At 42.4% G+C, this 18,507-nt stretch overlaps 1 protein-coding gene across 8 annotated transcripts in view; it reads left to right on the forward strand.

Annotated features, from left to right (window-relative positions):
• RALGAPA1 (Ral GTPase activating protein catalytic subunit alpha 1) overlaps positions 1 to 18,507 on the forward strand; it is a 335,676-nt gene that overhangs the window by 166,573 nt on the left and 150,596 nt on the right. For all 8 annotated transcript variants that reach the window (XM_068254030.1, XM_068254031.1, XM_068254033.1 and 5 more), the window contains 7 exons: positions 4,501 to 4,629; positions 6,298 to 6,420; positions 6,502 to 6,560; positions 9,135 to 9,243; positions 10,693 to 10,803; positions 10,891 to 10,959; positions 17,097 to 17,231. In XM_068254030.1, coding sequence (XP_068110131.1) covers positions 4,501 to 4,629; positions 6,298 to 6,420; positions 6,502 to 6,560; positions 9,135 to 9,243; positions 10,693 to 10,803; positions 10,891 to 10,959; positions 17,097 to 17,231 — 735 coding nt within the window. The remainder of the gene's footprint in view (positions 1 to 4,500; positions 4,630 to 6,297; positions 6,421 to 6,501; positions 6,561 to 9,134; positions 9,244 to 10,692; positions 10,804 to 10,890; positions 10,960 to 17,096; positions 17,232 to 18,507) is intronic.

Genomic DNA, 18,507 nt, shown 5'->3' on the forward strand with positions numbered 1-18,507 from the left:
TGCTATTACTGTGCGGCCAATAGACTTTCATCATGTGCGTTTTCCTATATGTGGCAAAATGCATTCAATTCAAATAAGTGTACTATCGTTCTAAATCTCCATACAGACATGAAAGCTAAATTATTCTAAAAAAATATATATATATCCAGTATATGAGCATTGTAGTAGTTATTTCGTAATGCAGTGTCGTTACAAATGACTTTAACTTTTCAGACATGACAGGTGATTCCAAACAAGGATCAACAAGGATGGCGTATGTTAGTTGTTAGTTTTGGGAATGGCAGCAGGGATGGGCTTTCGAGTAGTTGACTACTCGAATTCAGAATTCAAATGAAGTCTAATGACTTCACGTGTTCGGGACATCTGTGTTTCATTACGCATCATAGGCTTAATGAAAGCCGTGTTGCATGACTCACTACCGCACTTCCTCTTTCAAGCCGGAAGGAAGAAGTGCAGAAGTGAGAGGTGGAACTCGGCCTATGACACATAATGGAATGCAGACGTCCCGAAGACTTCTGGGTAAGTTAACCCCCCTACCCATGGTCACATGTTAAGTCATCAGATTTCATTTGAATTCCGAATTCCAGTAGTACACTACTAGAAAGCCCAAGCCTGAACATCATGCCCCTTTGCAGAGCCTGGGCAATTCATCTGCAGACACATCTAGTTGCCAGTAGAAAGTCCTGCTGCTCAGTCAGCTTATTTCAAAAAAAAAGTTTGCATCCTCTCTAACCAATTCAGCTAGCACACCAAAGGTAGTTTGCAGGAGTGTTTATTCCTCAATTCATTTGTCAGCATGAGATATGACAATTGTTTCGGGGCCTCGGGGGTCCCCTTTATCAGAGAGTGCAGACATACAGCTTAGGTTCACTGACTATTTAGCTCTGTAGAGTAGAGTGCAAAAAACTTTTGCAGATTGCAGCCCATATCTAATTCTCCTGAGTTATCTCCTAGGTGATACTTTCACAACTCATCAATAAAATGCCTTTTAAAACCACCAATAAGCCAGAAAATGCTCAAAATAATTTTGATAGTACGTTTTCACTACTTTTTGATACTATTTCAATCTAAAAGAGCTGAAGAAATAATTTTAAATACAATATGAAAAATTATCCCCACGTGAAAATGCAAGGGAAAAAGTTAATTGCATGTGGGCCTGTGTGTCAAATGAGAATAATGGATCCCGCTTTGCATGACCTGATTATTTTCTCACGTTAAAGAGACACTGAAGCGAAAAAAAATATATGATATAATGAATTGGTTGTGTACTATGAATAATTACTAGAAGATTAGCAGCAAAGAAAATATTCTCATATTTTTATTTTCAGGTATATAGTGTTTTTTCTAACATTGCATTATTCTATAATATGTGCAGATTACACAACACTCAGCATTTAAAATGAGTCTTTCAGAGCAGTCTGTGAAGTAATGAACTCTCCTCTAGCAGAGGAAAAGTAAACAGTTCAATTACAGTTGAGATAATAAAAGTCAGATTACAGCCCTCTCCATGACTAATGGCCCATACTCACGAGGGACTTTTGTCGCCTCAACACACGGCGCGCGCGTGTTGCGGCGACAGGTCGCCCGTGAGTATGGGCCGTCGCACGCGCGCGCACCCCGAACTGTCGCCCTCCGCTCATGTCGCCATGCGATTGAAAGTTTCAATAGCATGGCGACAGTCGCCGCCGCACCTCCCCCGCAACTGTCGCTAGTCCGCGTGAGTACGCGGACTAGCGACAGCAACCTCCATTGTATCAAATGGAGCTTCCGGCGGGGGGAGGAGGAACGTCGGCGACAGCTTCCGCCTCGCCGCTGGTCCCTCTTCCGCGTGTGTACGCGGAGGGACCTGGCGAGAAGCTGTCGCTGGCCTGTCGCCCACACGCTCACGTGTGCTGGCGACAGGCAACATTTGCAGCCCGTGAGTACGGGCCTTAACTTAGTCGGAGAGCTTAATGGCTTGTTTGCATAGAGATAACAACTGGAGTTTCTCAACTCTTCCTGTACTGGAAACAATTAGACTGATGTATCTGATCTTAATGTTTTTTTTCTTAGCTGTACTACACATACAAATCATAATATCATTTTTTTTTCGCTTCAGAGTCTCTTTAATAAGAAACAATTGTGGGTCATGGACATAGCAGCAGCGTTCAATCTTATCAATTGTGTAAAATAAAGCGTTTATTTCATGAAGAGGTTGTGTTAAAGAAAAAAAAAAAAGCAAATGTATTTAATATATTATGCAGACATATCAGTCTGAGTAATGTAATATGATTGTAAAATTGTTCTCAGCCAGTAGCGATGGCACCAGTTTCCTGCATTCCCCCTCCCCCCTCCCCCCACACACACACCTGCGAGCCCTCTCTCAAGCACTGGCTTATAATCAAAATATTGTGGACAATAAATGACCGTTTATACATAAACAATTTCATTTGTTGCATAATGGCCAAAGCGGCCCTGTGCAATTTAGGGTGGTGCCCGAGGGGATGTGACATATTTTTATGGGAAGGTCAGCTTCCATGACTCCTTAATGCAAGATATCCTTTAAATTGGACATGAACTCTTGCACAGGACAGAAGGAAACCAAGAAATCACCCTGAATGTATTTAGAGAGTTGAGCTTGTCTAATCCCCCTCATCTGTGACTAATCACAACTGTAATTGAGTTCTCTTGCGTCAGCTCAGAAATTTGGCAGGGCCGCTAATTTGTAAACACAGGCTGTTAACCCTATGTCTGCTTCCATGTAAACAGGAAGTAGACACACTGCAGATTTATTGCAGGAATTGTATCAGCTGTAACAAGGAAATGTTTTTCTACCGCTTCAGGACAAGAGCACTTTTCGCATATCAGTGCTGCACCCATTAATTCGACAATAACTTCATTATTCTTTATCACCGCTAAATGATCTATATATTGTTTTTTTCAGGACAAATTGGGCTTTTAGTGTGTGAAAATTTTATTATTATTTATTATTTTCCATGCATTTTAAAGGGAAATTACGGTAAAAAATAGAAAACACGCACCATTTCTTCATTTACATCCATTATAGCTTTACGGTAAACAGTGCTAAGTATAAGTTAAACCCACAAATGTTATTTGCTCATCCATCCTGGTTATTACAACATTTAGATTAGGTTCCTAGCACAATATATGGTGACAATATTGTCACTGGAAATAATGTTTTTTGATTTCTCATTGTACACCATTGATGATTATGAGACCTTATTTGCAAAAATAACAGTAATATACCCTCATGGCATACATATTTAACAAGCCAAGTCCCTAAGGTAACAATACATGTTTTTTCTCTTGTATTCTGTCACTTTGTTTTCATTTTACAGGTCTTTTATTCTGGTACAGAATATGCGAAAATTTAATTGCTTTTGATTTAGTTTGTGACTAAAAAGAATACACAAGACATGGGCCTCAACCCTAAAACTTCCTAAACTCCATTCTACAACTTATCAGGGTTAAAATGTTACCACATATGTCTCTTGGATTTTGCTCAGACTTTCCCAAGTTTTGGGAACATTTTGAAAATTACTATTTTATGTTGGATTGAATTTGTCCCTACCCATTTTTTATGTGACCTGTGTCCAAGAGTCAGACACACCAAAATGTATTCTACAACGCTTCACGGTTAAAATGATACCACATATGCCTCATTTAGTAACAAACTGGTTGTGTACTCTCCATAGCTACACTGGACGTATATATATATATATCCATCCAGATAGGCTTAAGTGGTTAAAAGTTATGCTGTTGCTTATCTTTTACAGCAGAGAGGAAGTTCTGAGTTCACTTCCACTTTAAAGTGTACCAGAGACGACAGATACTTACCTTTTCATACATACCTGGGGCTTCCTCCAGCCCCATGGGCACAGATCGCTCCCACGCCGCTGCCTGCAGCTCCAAGAGTCAGACACACCAAAATGTATTCTACAACGCTTCACGGTTAAAATGACACCACATATGCCTCATTTAGTAACAAACTGGTTGTGTACTCTCCATAGCTACACTGGACGTATATATATATATATATATCCATCCAGATAGGCTTAAGTGGTTAAAAGTTATGCTGTTGCTTATCTTTTACAGCAGAGAGGAAGTTCTGAGTTCACTTCCACTTTAAAGTGTACCAGAGACGACAGATACTTACCTTTTCATACATACCTGGGGCCTCCTCCAGCCCCATGGGCACAGATCGCTCCCACGCCGCTGCCTGCAGCTCCGGTCCCGGTTCCATAACCTTCTCCAGTCGCGGCAAGTCTGATGCAAGCAAAGTGCACTATTTGCATATCTCTCCAGCAGCCGCTGGAGAGATGTGTTAAGAGTACACTTCCTCTACACTGTTGTCTCTGGTTTCCTTTAAAGATAACACTATTTTCCTTGGGGTCCTAAAACAAGGAATCTGTTCATCTAGTAGTTGTCTCATACTATGCTAATATCTTATCATTTTGATGTTGTGTTTGGTTGATGTTGCTGTGTTATTTGTTCTTCTAGGATATTGTTAATACAATAATCAAGCACTGCTCACCCAAGTTCTTCTCCCTGGGCCTTCCATCGGCCACGCTTCTGATCATGAACTTCCTGGTGGCAGCAGGGAGGGTCTCTGCCTCACCTTCTCTCAATGTAAGACCACACTCCTTACTCTCTAGGAAAATAAAAAAAAAATTTATTGTAAAAATAAACATGGGATGTTATTCAATTAATTTATTCTCTTCTCCATAAAATGCCGTTTTAAGCCACCAGCAAGAAAGAAAATACTCAGAACAATTTTGACAGTACTTTTTTATTGCAGAGCATTGAAAAGTTTTTTTAAACAGAATTGGAAAAAATTACCTTCTAGGTCTAGGAGAAAACTTTTTGGAGAAAAAGTTAATAGAATAAGGGCTATTGTGTATTCCAAGTTCTAAACAATATGATAGCTGCTAATAAAACCAATACTGTGATCGGTTATTAGTAATGTAATTATGATCAGAGCTGTAAGTTATTATTGTGCTGATCAATCTGGATTATTTGGGGATTTTTTGTATATATTAAAGAGAACCCGAGGTGGGTTTGAAGAATATTATCTGCATACAGAGGCTGGATCTGCCTATACAGTCCAGCCTCTGTTGCTATCCCAAACCCCCCTAAGGTCCCCCTGCACTCTGCAATCCCTCATAAATCACAGCCACGCTGCTGACAAACAGCTTGTCAGAGCTGGCTGTGTTTATCTCTATACTGTCAGTCTGCTGCTCTCCCCGCCTCCTGCAGAACTCCAGTCCCCGCCTGCATCCCTTCCCTCCCTGCTGATTGGAGGGAAGGGACGGGGGCAGGGGCCGGAGCTATGCAGGAGGTGAGGGAGCAGCTGAGACTGACACTACAGATGTAAACACAGCCTCACAGCATGGCTGTGATTTATGAGGGATTGCAGAGTGCAGGGGGACCTAAGTGGGGTTTGGGATAGCAACAGAGGCTGGGCTGTATAGGCAGATCCAGCCTCTGTATGCAGATAGCATTCTTTAAACACGCCTCGGGTTCTCTTTAATAAGGCTTAGTGCTCTGAAGATATTATCTATCTGATTATAGGTGGGGAGGGGTTGAGCTGATCTCTCTTCCTCCAGGTTCACTGTGTGTGTGTCCCTTAACATACCAAAATATACTGGATGGCCTCTTTATTGACCATGGGCTGTCCTAGTGATATTAGACTATGACTGTGGATGGGACATTAGATTGTGATTGTGTCATAGGTAGTGTCATGAATTACTGCTGGAGATGTCAGTGCCATATAAATGCTCAATAATAATTATAGTTGGTCTGAATATTTAGCTGTATGTAGTAAGACATGAGAAATGCTTGTCACTGCATCTGATTAATACTCTCTTAACACTGGTGAATCTGGCCTCAATCTGGCAGTGTCCAACCAAAACATGCTATTTATCCATTTTTGGTTTCTGTCTGTTGCGTGTTGGATCCTGAATCTTGGAATTGCACCCTTTTTCTTTTAGGAAAGCAAGTCATAAAAATTCTCCCATATGGGGAAACGGACCGCAGTGAAAATCTTGGAAAATGGCCCTGGTTCTTTATAGTGTTCTTCAGAACTGAAATAAGCTTTGGCTTGATCTAAGATTTAATGTATTGCTTCCGTGGTTGGCATTGGCCTATCCACCCAGGTTTTGATATACGTTAATATTCCATTGTTCCTTAACTCCTTCATATTAGTTTGCTTTTACCTTCATGGGAACCAGGTATATTGTATCGTAATTATTGTAAATCTTCATTCTTTGCAGTTGAATGAAATATTATTTATTCTAGGCACCGCGGGTGGAGGCCCAGATTCTTCATGGATCCCTGGTATGTTTGCCAAACATCTGCCAGGAGCTCCCTGCTCTGAAGCCTGGCTCAGAAATTGTAATATCACCATTCCCAGATGTCAAGGTGATTATGGATTCTTATAGTAAAATATGAGATTCTGACACGTCACTTGAATGTTTACATTATTGTCTGCCTTCACCCTAGGAGCGCATCATCAAACAGATATTAAGTTCAGCTCGAGAAGAGCCATCTGGGCCAGCCAGGTAATTAAAAATAAAATCCCAGGTTTTTTTCTCTGTAGGTACATGTATAGAAACATTAAAGGGCATATAAATCACTGAATATAAATACAAAATAATGAAGCAGTTCATCTTAGCCATATCAGTCATTGTAAGAAGGTTTGGGTGTTGCTGCTTAGCTACAGTCAGCTTTCCAGTCATGGTAAGAAGGATTGGGGGTTGCCGCTTAGCTACAGCCAGCTTCAAAGTTACGGTATAAAGTATTGGGGGTTGCCGCTTAGCTACATGCAGCTTTTAAGTCACAGTATAAAGTATTTGGGGGTTGCCGCTTGCTACAGCAAGCGAAGGATTAGGGGTTGCCACTTAGCTATAGCCAGCATTTTAGTCATGGTATGAAGTATTAGGGGTTGCCGCTTAGCTACAGCCAGCTTTTCAGTCATGGTAAGAAGAATAAGGGGTTGCCACTTAGCTAGAGCTAGGTTTTCAGTCACAGTATGAAGAATTGGGGAATTCTGCTTAGCTACAGCCAGCGTTTCAGTCACAGTAAGGATTGTGGGTTGCCACGTAGCTGCTGTCAGCTTTCCAGTCATGATAAGAAAGATTGGGGGTTGCCGCTTAGCTACAGCCAGCTTTTCAGTCACGGTAATAAGGATTGGGGGTTGCCGCTTAGCTACAGACAGCTTTTCAGTCATGGTAAGAAGGATTAAAGGGATTCCACTTGGCCACAGCAAGCTTTTCAGCCATGGGAAAAAGGATAGGGGGTTGCTGCTTATCTACAGCCAGCTTTTCAGTCATGGTAAGAATAAGGGGATGACAAATTTCCAGTCATGGTAAGAATACGGGGATGCCGCTTAGCCACAGCCAGCTTTTCAGTTGTGGTAAGGAGGATTGGGGCTTACCGCTTAGCTACAGCCAGCTTTTCATTCATAGTAAAAAGTGGGGGTTGCCGCCTAGCTATAGTCAGCTTTTCAGTCATGGTTAGGGGGATTGGGGTTTGTTGCTTAGCTACATCCAGCTTTTAAGTTATTGCAGAAAAGGCAAACGGGTGCCAACAGGATAAAAATGACTAAAAACGTTACAATTCCTAGGGAGGCAGTGGTGGACTTACCTCCCGAAGCAGACATGAAACTGACGATTTTCAAACACATACAAATTTATTCACATACTCCAGAATACAAAGCGACACGTTTCGCAGGTATGTTCCTGCTTCCTCAGGCAATAACAGGGAGGAGTATAGAACAGTATAGTCGCGTGGCAACACTAGGCGCCTAGTGTTGCCACGTGACTATACTGTTATGTATAAGCCTTCAAACCTATAAGCATTTCAGTGCATACATTTCACCCTTCTCTTTTCATAACAGGTGGCAGCCATTAGCAATTCCTCCTTTGCCGGAAACCACCTACTCCACCAGTTTGCCGGATTTTGTCCCGGCAATATGAAAGGAAGGGAGGGGTTCCTCCAATAAATGTAAAATATTTTATATTTGTCATCATGCAGATGAAAAAAGGCTGCTACTTATTACTATAATTTAGAAAATAGATGTTATTTCTGAAATCTTGTATTTTTAATTTGGGTCCACTTTAAGTGCTTTTGAAAATGAAGAAAACCCTAAGAACCCCCCATGAGAAGATGGGCTACTCCAAAACCTGTTGGTTCTGTCAGATTTCTACTACCTATTATAAGTGACAGCAACATAGGAGAAAAGTAATTTATGGTTCGTTTTACTTTAGAAGAAATGCACTTCTTATCTGAATGTGTTTACATGTACTTTACATTTTTACAATTTTCATGATAGTGGTCCTTGAAGAAGAATGAGTTGCTGCTTAGCTACAGCCAAATTTACACTCACATTAAGAAGGATTTAAGGTTTGCTGCTTAGCTACAGCCAGCTTTTCAGTCATGTTTAAAAGAATTGGGGGTTGCCACCTAGCTACTGCCAGCTTTTCAGCCACATTGAGATGGATTGGGGCTTGTCACTTACCTACAGCCAGCTTTCCAATCACGGTAAGAAGTATTGGGGGTTTTCGCTTAGCTACAGCTAGGATTGGTCTGGGTTAGACAAATTGCAGTAGAAGAGCACTGGAGACATACTACAGGACAATCCGTAACTGTGTTGTTAATAACCAGGATCCAATACTACTTCGTTTTTTAACTCTTCCTGTACTGGAAAACACGACTCTCTTCTTTGCTACTAATTTTCCATTTATTATCCGTAGCACACATACAATTCATTATCTCATAAGTTTATTTTTGCTTCAGATTAGCTTTAAGGGCTGGTTTCCACTAGCCAGCTTTTGTCTTGCAGGGCGCACCCTGGCACTTGTAGTGATGGGAGTACACACCCAGATCGGCTAGGAATTAGGATGTGTGCTGTAGAAATCTGCAGCATGCCGTTTAGAATCACACCATTTGGACGACAAACAATGGAAAGTATAGGCAGCTTTTCCCCGCCCAATTCGCCTGCAGGGAAACGCTACCGATACGGCGCAGAATCGGGCCACATTCAGCCCTGGTGGAAAGGGGCCCTAAATAAGTCCAGGTCAGAGTGATTATTTTTTTCTCTTACTTTTGAAAGTAATATTTTTGTTCTTTTTCAGATGTGTGGCTTTGTGCAGTTTAAGTATATGGATGTGTGAGGAGCTGATAAACGAGACACACCACCCGCAGATCAAAGAAGCGCTTAATGTTATCTGCGTTTCCCTCAAAGTAAGTGGGCAGTGCTTAAATATATTTCCTTCTTTGTAGCAAAAAGCTCATACAGTAAATAACCATGTGAGGGCACTGTTCAGCTGCAGTCAGGGGTTAGGAGCTACTAGCTGGGGCTTCAGGTATGCTGATTTTGCATGCAGCTCAGGACCACCGAAACTCAGGCCAGAAATTGCCACTCTGACAGAATGAAAGCAATGCCAGTCCACCCACAAATGCTGCATAATTATTTCTTTAACTGGAAGGCGGATATGCAAGTAAAAAAAAGGCTAAACTAAAGCTAACTAGTTCTGTTAAAATACCCCTGAACCGCTTTATAATAAACATACTTTTAATGCTGATTTATTTGTGGTACTGTGACATATGTCACAGCACCATCCTCCCCCCTACAGCGCCCCCTGCTCTACTCAGCTGAAATATTAATATCGATAATGGGCGGGGAGGAAGTGTCAGTTCTTCCTCCTCTCTGCCCATCCTTATTCCCGCCCCCTCCACTCACCGCAAATGGTTCCTATCTTATGGTAATTAAGGTTGGAACGATAGTGTACTAATAGCAATTGCCACAAACCCACACACAGCGCAGCTCCTGATGCACTGTGTGCTGTAACAACACATAGGAACCATAAGTGGCAAGTGGAGGGGGTGGGACTAAGGACGGGCAGAGAAGAGGAAGAACTGACACTTCCTCCCCACCCATCATCCATGTGAATGTTTCAGCTGAGCAGAACAGGGGGCCCTGGAGGGGTTGATGTCAAATTGCAGCTTGCGGTGAGACCAGTTTGGCTCATACTGCACCCTGATTTTTAATTCATATTGATTGATACATGCCTGCACCCCTGTTTTAAGGTGCCCATACATTACTGGATTTGCATAGTGATTTAATCTGCCAGAGATCGATGCCACTACATGGCCAACCCTTGATCATTTCGATTGAAAGGACTCGGTCACACAGCGGTAGCATCGTTCAACTTCCTGACAATCTATGGATTTGTCGGTTTAGGAGGAGGTCTTTAACTTTGCGAGCTTACAGTCTAGTGGGTAGTAGGTTGGAGACATTAGGGAAGGACACACAGGAGTTTGAGTACGAGCCAGTAAGCCTCCAAGTATGAGTATATTTGGCACACTATTTTTTAGCAATATTTTATTTTTGGATGTAACAACCCCCTTTAAGGGGGATGTTGTGTTGGGATGTGGTGCCCATTGTAAAGTATTATTGTCTTTTCATGTGTTACTGTCCACTTGATTTTAAATTGCATTTGTGATAACTGTAAAGCTTCATCCATCTGCTGTATGCAGTAGAACAGGAAGCAATGTGCAGTGTCTTATCTTTATATTATTAATTGGGCTTGTGAGCGTGCCAAACTGGCTGAGGGCACTTTTGTTTTAGTCCTGAAATTGTTGCATGCATGTTTTTGTGCTTTAATAGTAATAACTTCTTAATTATTTCAGTTTCCCAACAAAGTTGTTGCAGAAGTTGCATGTAGCACCCTAAATGTGCTCCTCGACTACATTCCCAAACTGCGAGTATACAACATAGACTATCCTGTGAAGATTATAGAGGTGGGTGCCCACTCCTCCTACTTGCTTGTGGCATGTACATGCATTTCACACTCATCATTTCTAACTATACATATTTTTTCACTTTAGGTTCTAATAGCCACTGTGACACATCTATTGCCAACTTCAGAAGTAGCATCCTATGAACAGGATAAACGGGTCTGTATTGAAGAGTAGATCTGCTTCTACAATCTGTATTCTGCAGCATGATAACATGAGATTGCCGTTACCAATTCTTGATAGGAGTACCCCTGTAGTGGATGGTTTCACGTCTTTGGATAAAGTAGATCCTAGGTATTCTACTCTTGGTACAGCTAACCCAATGGGAGGGCCTGGGCTTATATTGGTCCTGGGAGGGTACCTAAGGCTGTTGCAGTCAACTCATTACAATTAGTTTTGGGATAAAGTCCTTTCAAGCAAATCTGTGCATGTATTTGTGCTTAATTAAAAATATAAGGACTTGGTAACATAACATTGGTAACAAAAGTATAAGGGCTGGTAACAACATTTATTTCAAAAGGTACCTTTATATCAGGGGTCTCAAACTCGCGGCCCGCGGGCCATTTGCGGCCCTCAATACAATATTTTGTGGCCCTCGCTGGCAAAAGCTTCCGTATAGTTCGCTTCAATGCTCCCAAGTAATCTGCCGCATCCCCGCCGCTAATCGAGGCCTGCAGAGCCCCCAAATCGCCCGGGAGGCAATCCGCTGGCATTTCCTGGAAGTGGCAGAGCTTTCAGCTTCAGCTCACCGATCACCGCCTCTCCCTGCCCCTCTCTGTGAAGGAAGAGTGAGAGGGGTGGGCAGAGGCGGCGATGCGCCGCGATTGTGAAATTCCTTATGCGGCCCAGCCTCATCCTGACTTTGCCTCCTGCGGCCCCCAGGTAAATTAAGTTTGAGACCCCTGCTTTATATGATGCCACATGCATTAGGCGGTAGCTCTTACTGGCTTCATAGATACAGACTGTAATAATGTTGCAAATGACTGCTTAGCTGATTGCTCTTGGAAAGAAGAATTCATCACCTCCCCTAAAATAAACAGCTCACCAGTATCTGCTGCTTGCACCCTACCCTGCTCATCCTTCTCTCTGCTCCATAGGCTTGTGAATGCTTGGTTGAGTTTCGTTTTATGCAGCAGTGTGGTAGAATTGCCAAGTACCAATTTGGCATTGTGTAAAACGAGCCTTTAAACTGTAATACTTCATGGCCTACTCAAGAAAGATAAATATTCCATTTGTACAACAGTGATTGCCCCTTGTCAGGCCCTGTCAGTGCATTTTGGTTTCCTTGTACAGTATTATGAAGAAGCCTTGGCAATGGGGCCTTTTCTACTACAGGATATAATCATTCCATTTTCTTGCAATGGCTCAATATGCCCACTAGAGGGGGGAAGAGACTTCTTATAGTTCATGTTGCCCTTTATCTTTTTGTATTGACAGTTATTTTTTTTACTACACTTCCATTGTCATTTTAACTCCCCTGTTGCAGCATGGATTGGAGCATGACCATAATTACCTTTAGCCAAAATCCAAAGCCTAAATATGCCATATAGCGTATAATTATTTTGATTCTGGCTGTTTGATTTTTATGTGGGCCAATCACTGCTGAGCTCTGTGTTTTTAATTTGTATTGCTTTTTAAGGAGATCAGTCATTTTATTTTATTTTTTCTTAGTGGTTTAAGTGCTAAAATATTTATTTTTGATTTATTTTAAAATCTAGATAAAATGTAAATATGATACATGAAAAGTATGTGCTGCCTGTACAGCGGTAAAAGTTTAATTTATCTACTATGAAGTAGGGATAAAATTGCTCCTTAGAGAACAGTAGAGGATAATTAAAGAGAATCTGTATTGTTAAAATCGCTCAAAAGTAAACATACCAGTGCGTTAGGGGACATCTCCTATTACCCTCTGTCACAATTTCGCCGCTCCTCGCTGCATTAAAAGTGGTTAAAAACAGTTTTAAAAAGTTTGTTTGTAAACAAACAAAATGGCCACCAAAACAGGAAGTAGGTTGATGTACAGTATGTCCACACATAGAAAATACATCCATACATAAGCAGGCTGTATACAGCATTCCTTTTGAATCTCAAGAGATCATTTGTTTGTTTCTTTCCCCCATGCACTGAAGTTTCAGGCTGCTCTTTTCTTCCTGCAAACAGCTTTGCCCTTGTTTGTAATTCCTCAGTATGTGAAAGCCCAGCCAGCTCAGATGACGATTTATCCAGCTGATTAGAGCAGCTTCTCTCTTCTCTAAATAATACACAGGCAGTGTGCATAGAGGGGCCAGAAAGGGTGAGTTCATAGCAGAACCACAACACTGAAGAACTTGGCAGCCTTCAAGACACAGGCCGACAAGTCTGACAGGGGAAAGATACATTGATTTATTACAGAGACTGTCATAGTAGAAAGTGCTGCAGTAAGCCAGAACACATTAGAATAGCTTTTGGAACATGTAGGATGATAAAAAACAGGATGCAATTTTTGTTACGGAGTCTCTTTAAGTAATGTTCTTTAGTATAGAAGTACAGTAAAACAGTTTGCCTGTCAAATTGGCAGGGGTAATTCCAAAAGTGGAAAATTGTGTTTTGAGTGTTCCTTCTAAGAATTCACTTTCTAATTACTTTATTATTAGTTATCGTATTTTACGGCATGTAAGATGCACTTTTTCTCCCCACAAATGTGGAGAAAAAGTCCCTGATTCTTATTGGCCAAATGCAGGAAGTCCCCGAGTTATGAACCCCCGCCAATACAAACTGCCGCGATGCTGTCGTTGCAGCCCAGCAATCCCCTTTGCCCCGCATGAATAAATATAAATCCAGTGGTGATCAGAGACCTCTCCACTCCCCCATGGCTCCCCTAGTGCTAGCTTCTGCTGATGATGCAATCAGGGGCATTCCCAGTGTCCATGAAGATACTTTGCTTCATCGGCATTTCAGGCAGAAAGCTGGAATGTTATATTTGTGGGGTTTGTCAAAATAGTATATATGCGTGGGGAGCAATACTGAAAAACTGCTCCATCCAGCAGTGGCATAGCTAAGGAGCTGTGGGCCCCGATGCAAGTTTTACAATTGGGCCCTCCAAGCACTCTATACATAACAATTGATACGGCGCACCAAAACCTTTCAATAGCAACTACTGTGTCAGAGGTGCAAGAAGGGGATGGGGAACAGTTTGCTAATGATTACCACTATTCAGAGTATCTATAGAAGGGATTATTATAAACACAGGACCAATAGAGAGCTAATACTGTAGTTGAGGGAGGGCCCTTCAGGGCCCCGGTGCGGTTGCAATCTCTGCAACCCCTATTGCTACGCCCCTGCCACCCAGGCAATGCTCGGGAGCCTCTCATTAACTCGAGTAAAAGTTTTCAGTATAGAATCTGACGTTATTGGAATGTCAAGGGCCTTGCATCACCTCTTTGCTGAGCCATTGAGGAGGTCTATCTGATGAATCCTGTCTAGTACAGTATAGTATTATTTAATGAAAGTGAGGAGTAACCTTGTTTAGTAGTTTTTGATAACCGTATATACAAGACTGAATTGGATACAGTATTTCATTCATTCATTTAAGCGAGTATAGGAATGATTTAACATAACTGTGTACTTTACAGGATTGACTAGGTGAAAAATTGTAGGCATGGGGGATACCTGAAAGACTTCAGGGGCTGAGGGAGTACGGTATGTAGCAGCACAAGTAGAGCGCATTCTGTGGTTAAACCCAAAATGTTAGCAGCATAGTCCCATGCTTTATCTCTGGGTAATGGGTTTAAAGTAGGGGTGTCAAAATCCAATACAAAGTGGGCCGAAATAGAACACTGGGATCAAGTCGTGGGCCATCCTCAATTTCTACTGGCCACCCTATAAAGGTGTAATTGCCCCCCCCCCCTCCAACTCCAATACAGTTCCCTGGTGTCTAGTGATCCTCTTCCCATACAGTTCCTTGGTGTCTAGTGCCCCCCTTGAGGGCCACATTTAATGGCTCTGAGGGCCGAATTTGGCCCGTGGGCCAGATTTTGACATGTATGGTTTAGAGCAAGAGCTCTGGGCAGAGCCTGCAAAGTACGTTCCAGACCCTGTGGAGGTGATTGGCAGCGGCGCTCGCGCAGGCGTTGTAGAGGACGACCTGGAGGGCCACCTGAGCTGCGGGGGAAAGACATAGCGGCTGCCAGGGGCTGGAGGAAGCCCCTGGGTAAGAAGTAATATGAGTAGCTGGAGTTGCTTGATGGCTGAGAGCGTGAAGCTTCCTTTCTCTCTTGTGGCCTGAAGTTTGATCAGGTAAAGCCTAATGCTGTGAGTACACCATGCAATTTTCTATCAGATAGATGAGTCGATGGATAGTTTCCAATAAGTCCGATCTGTTTTCTGATCATTTTCCTGATCAATTTGTATAGAAGTTATCATAAAAGCGTTCAGAAAAACGATCAAAATCAGTTTGAATCTGTCGGAAATGATCTATCAACCCATCTATCTGATGGGAAATTGCATGGTGCATTTCCAGCATTAGATGCTTGATCCCCCAGAGAAACCGCGAGAAGCTGGACCAAAGTCTGCACACATCCCAAGAGATACCCAATATATTTGCACTGGCGAACTGAGGGGGCTATTCCGGGTGTCTGGAACCTCCCCCCTGCACTGAGCTGTGTATTCAGCCAGGGAAGCCCGCATAATATAAACTGCCTCCTTCTCCCTCCCTTCTTACTTCTAGTGCCTCCCTCCAGCTAATAGAATGAGAGAGGCACCTGAGCTTCCCTCACAAGAAGATGCAGCCTGCAGTGAGAGAATGTTGATTATGGAGTCCCGGACTCTCCACAGCACAGAAGTGTCAGACATGATGAAATTAGAGTGCAGGCAAGCTGATAAATATGCACAGCATGATGCAGAGCTTGCCTGGACTCAGGGTCTGTGGGCAAACATCTGTCTGGTCTCTCCCCATTGTTATAATGACTGCATGTGTGGATAAGGTGTGGATAACAAGCTGAAAAGTTTTTGACAGTCCCTAGACTCTAGGAGGGCTTCTTTCTGACTTGTGTGAGAGACTGACAGGGACAGGAGTCCGATTACAGGCAAGTAGCCTGTGTGATGTGGGACTGCAATACAGATAAGTTCTCTGCTCCATCTCAGGCTATTCTCAATTTCTCCACTCCTCTCTCTGGGCTAGTGCACGCCAAAATGACAATAGCAATCGCTAGCAATTTGTGAGTGTGATTTTGTGAAGTGATTTTCAGAGACTCCAGGAGGGCTTCTTTCTGACTTGTGTGAGAGACTGACAGGGACAGGAGTCCGATTACAGGCAAGTAGCCTGTGTGATGTGGGACTGCAATACAGATAAGTTCTCTGCTCCATCTCAGGCTATTCTCAACTTCTTCACTCCTCTCTCTGGGCTAGTGCACGCCAAAATGACAATAGCAATCACTAGCAATTTGTGAGTGTGATTTTGTGAAGTGATTTTCAGAGCGATTTTTGAATGAATTACTCAAAAACATGCTACATGCAGTATACGTGCGATTTTGAAAAAATCACAACGCTGCTGTGGGAACACCCACATAGGGTAACATTAGCCAAGCGCTTTTCAAATCACTGTTGATTTGAAAAACGTTTAGAAGCCCTCTTGGTGTGCACCAGCCCTCCCTCATTCACCTTTGTTTCCCTCTTCCCCTAGAGCTGACTGTGTGTTCTTGTCATACAGGAAAGCTAAATAAAAGTGCAATCCTGGTGAGGCAAAATATTATTATTTAGTATTTATGTAGCGCCGACATCTTCCGCAGATGCATATATCCCTGCATCATATGGGTATCGCTTGCGCTATGTGACACTATGTAGCATATTCCACTGAATTGTCCAAACTAAGTCTATCTCCTGTTCCTCTCTCGGGGAGTTGTTCCATCGTTGTCCCCCGTTCACATTTGCTGCTACCAGAAGCCCTCAGAAACACTAGTTTCCTTGAGTACTTCCAAAGATAGGCAGCTCCGTAATACGCCAGCGCACTTTTGTGCATGGGCAGTATGGAGCCACCTGTATTCGGAAGCACTCAGGGACATACGTGCTTCTGGACCTTTCAGGAACCCCCCCCTTAAAAATCCTGCGTTTGCCCCTGATTTGTGCAATAAGCGGCATAATCTCCTCTCTAACTATCTGTAGCTATGGAGGTTGTGGTCTCAACAGGCTAGTAACTCGTACTTTAAATACTGCACTGGAAATCGTTATACGTTAGTTAATATATCTTCCTATTTGTGTATTATCTTTGCTGTATTTTTATGTTTGTGTTCTTATCAAGTATATTTATGGTTTTATTGCAGTTGGTGGTGTCTTTGCTACTCTGTCTCTTGGAGTGGATGATGGCACTGCCCTTATCAGAATTACTGAAACCAGTTCGGCATGCTGGCATTGAAACCCAGGGAAGGGAAAACTCTGTGTTGAACTGTGCATATAAGGTAAAGAATAGCTGCACTTTATTTATACTAGTTAAAAAGGTTTTGTTTTTTATGTAGTACTGTGAAACCCCTGGACAGGGAAAGACTATGTATAACAATGGTTGTTATTCCTAAATGGCTTCAATCATCAATATCTTTTTTTTGTTTTGTTATTAAGAGTGCTTTATTAAACCAAAAGTTAAACACTGAACATACAGTATAAAGAACAGCAATCAAGTAAACTTGGCCTAAAACAATAGGCCTAAATAAAACATAAAAACATATGAACGGTGGGAAGAGCATGAGAGGAGAGTAGAAACAAGGGCACACAGAACAGATCAACAAAATATGGGACTAAAACCACCCTACTGATATTCCATGGATCACTGTCCATACAAAGACCATACTGTATCTAATCTCTTCTGTCCTGTGTAGAAAAAAAATAATTGAGAAAAAGAACAGAACAAAGTAATAAAAACAAAACAGTATAGTACATGGGTCCTGATGGCCTAGACAAAAGAAAGCAGGGTCCAGGGAGTACAAAATGCCCAGGAAAGGAGGATAACCCGCAATACACTCATAATTGTCTGTATGATTTCCAATTATTCCAAACAAGATCAAATTTAGTGAAGTTCTCAATGCTACAATAACAAACTCGATCCATGAGCATAATCCTATCTAAACGCTGAGTAACCAGAGAGCTGTCGAGAAAGGGTTTTTTTCATTGGAAGGCTATGCACCATTGTGCAGCAAGAAGCATATAACGAATCATCAATATCTTCATTACCATATTTTTCGGAATATAAGACGCTCCGGCATATAAGACGCACCTAGGTTTAGGGGGCAAAAATCAGAGGGAAAAAAACTAATCCTAGGTGCGTCTATGGTGCAGGGGCGTCTTATGGACCTTTTCTCCCTAAACTACACTGCCTATCTACACCACACTGGCCTAAGCTACACTGCCCATCTACACCACACTACACTTCACTTCACTTACCCCTGCTGCCCCCACTACACTACACTTCACTAACTAACCCCTGCTGCTGTAACCACCTACTACACTACACTACACTAACCAACCCCTTCTGCCACCACCAAATACACTACACTAGCTAAACCCTGATGAAACCTCTCACCTGATCCTGTCGCCACGATCCTCTCCTCCCCCATCTGGCCTTCTTCATCAGAGGGCGCCCGTCATTCAGGATGCAGGTCTTCAGGGTCCCAGCTGCGGCGTTCCTCTTCAGCTGCAGTCTCCTCTCTTCATCCCACGATGTCTTGTCATGCATTGTGAACG

This window comes from Hyperolius riggenbachi, chromosome 9, assembly GCF_040937935.1.
Source record: "Hyperolius riggenbachi isolate aHypRig1 chromosome 9, aHypRig1.pri, whole genome shotgun sequence".
Taxonomy (NCBI): Eukaryota; Metazoa; Chordata; class Amphibia; order Anura; family Hyperoliidae; genus Hyperolius; species Hyperolius riggenbachi.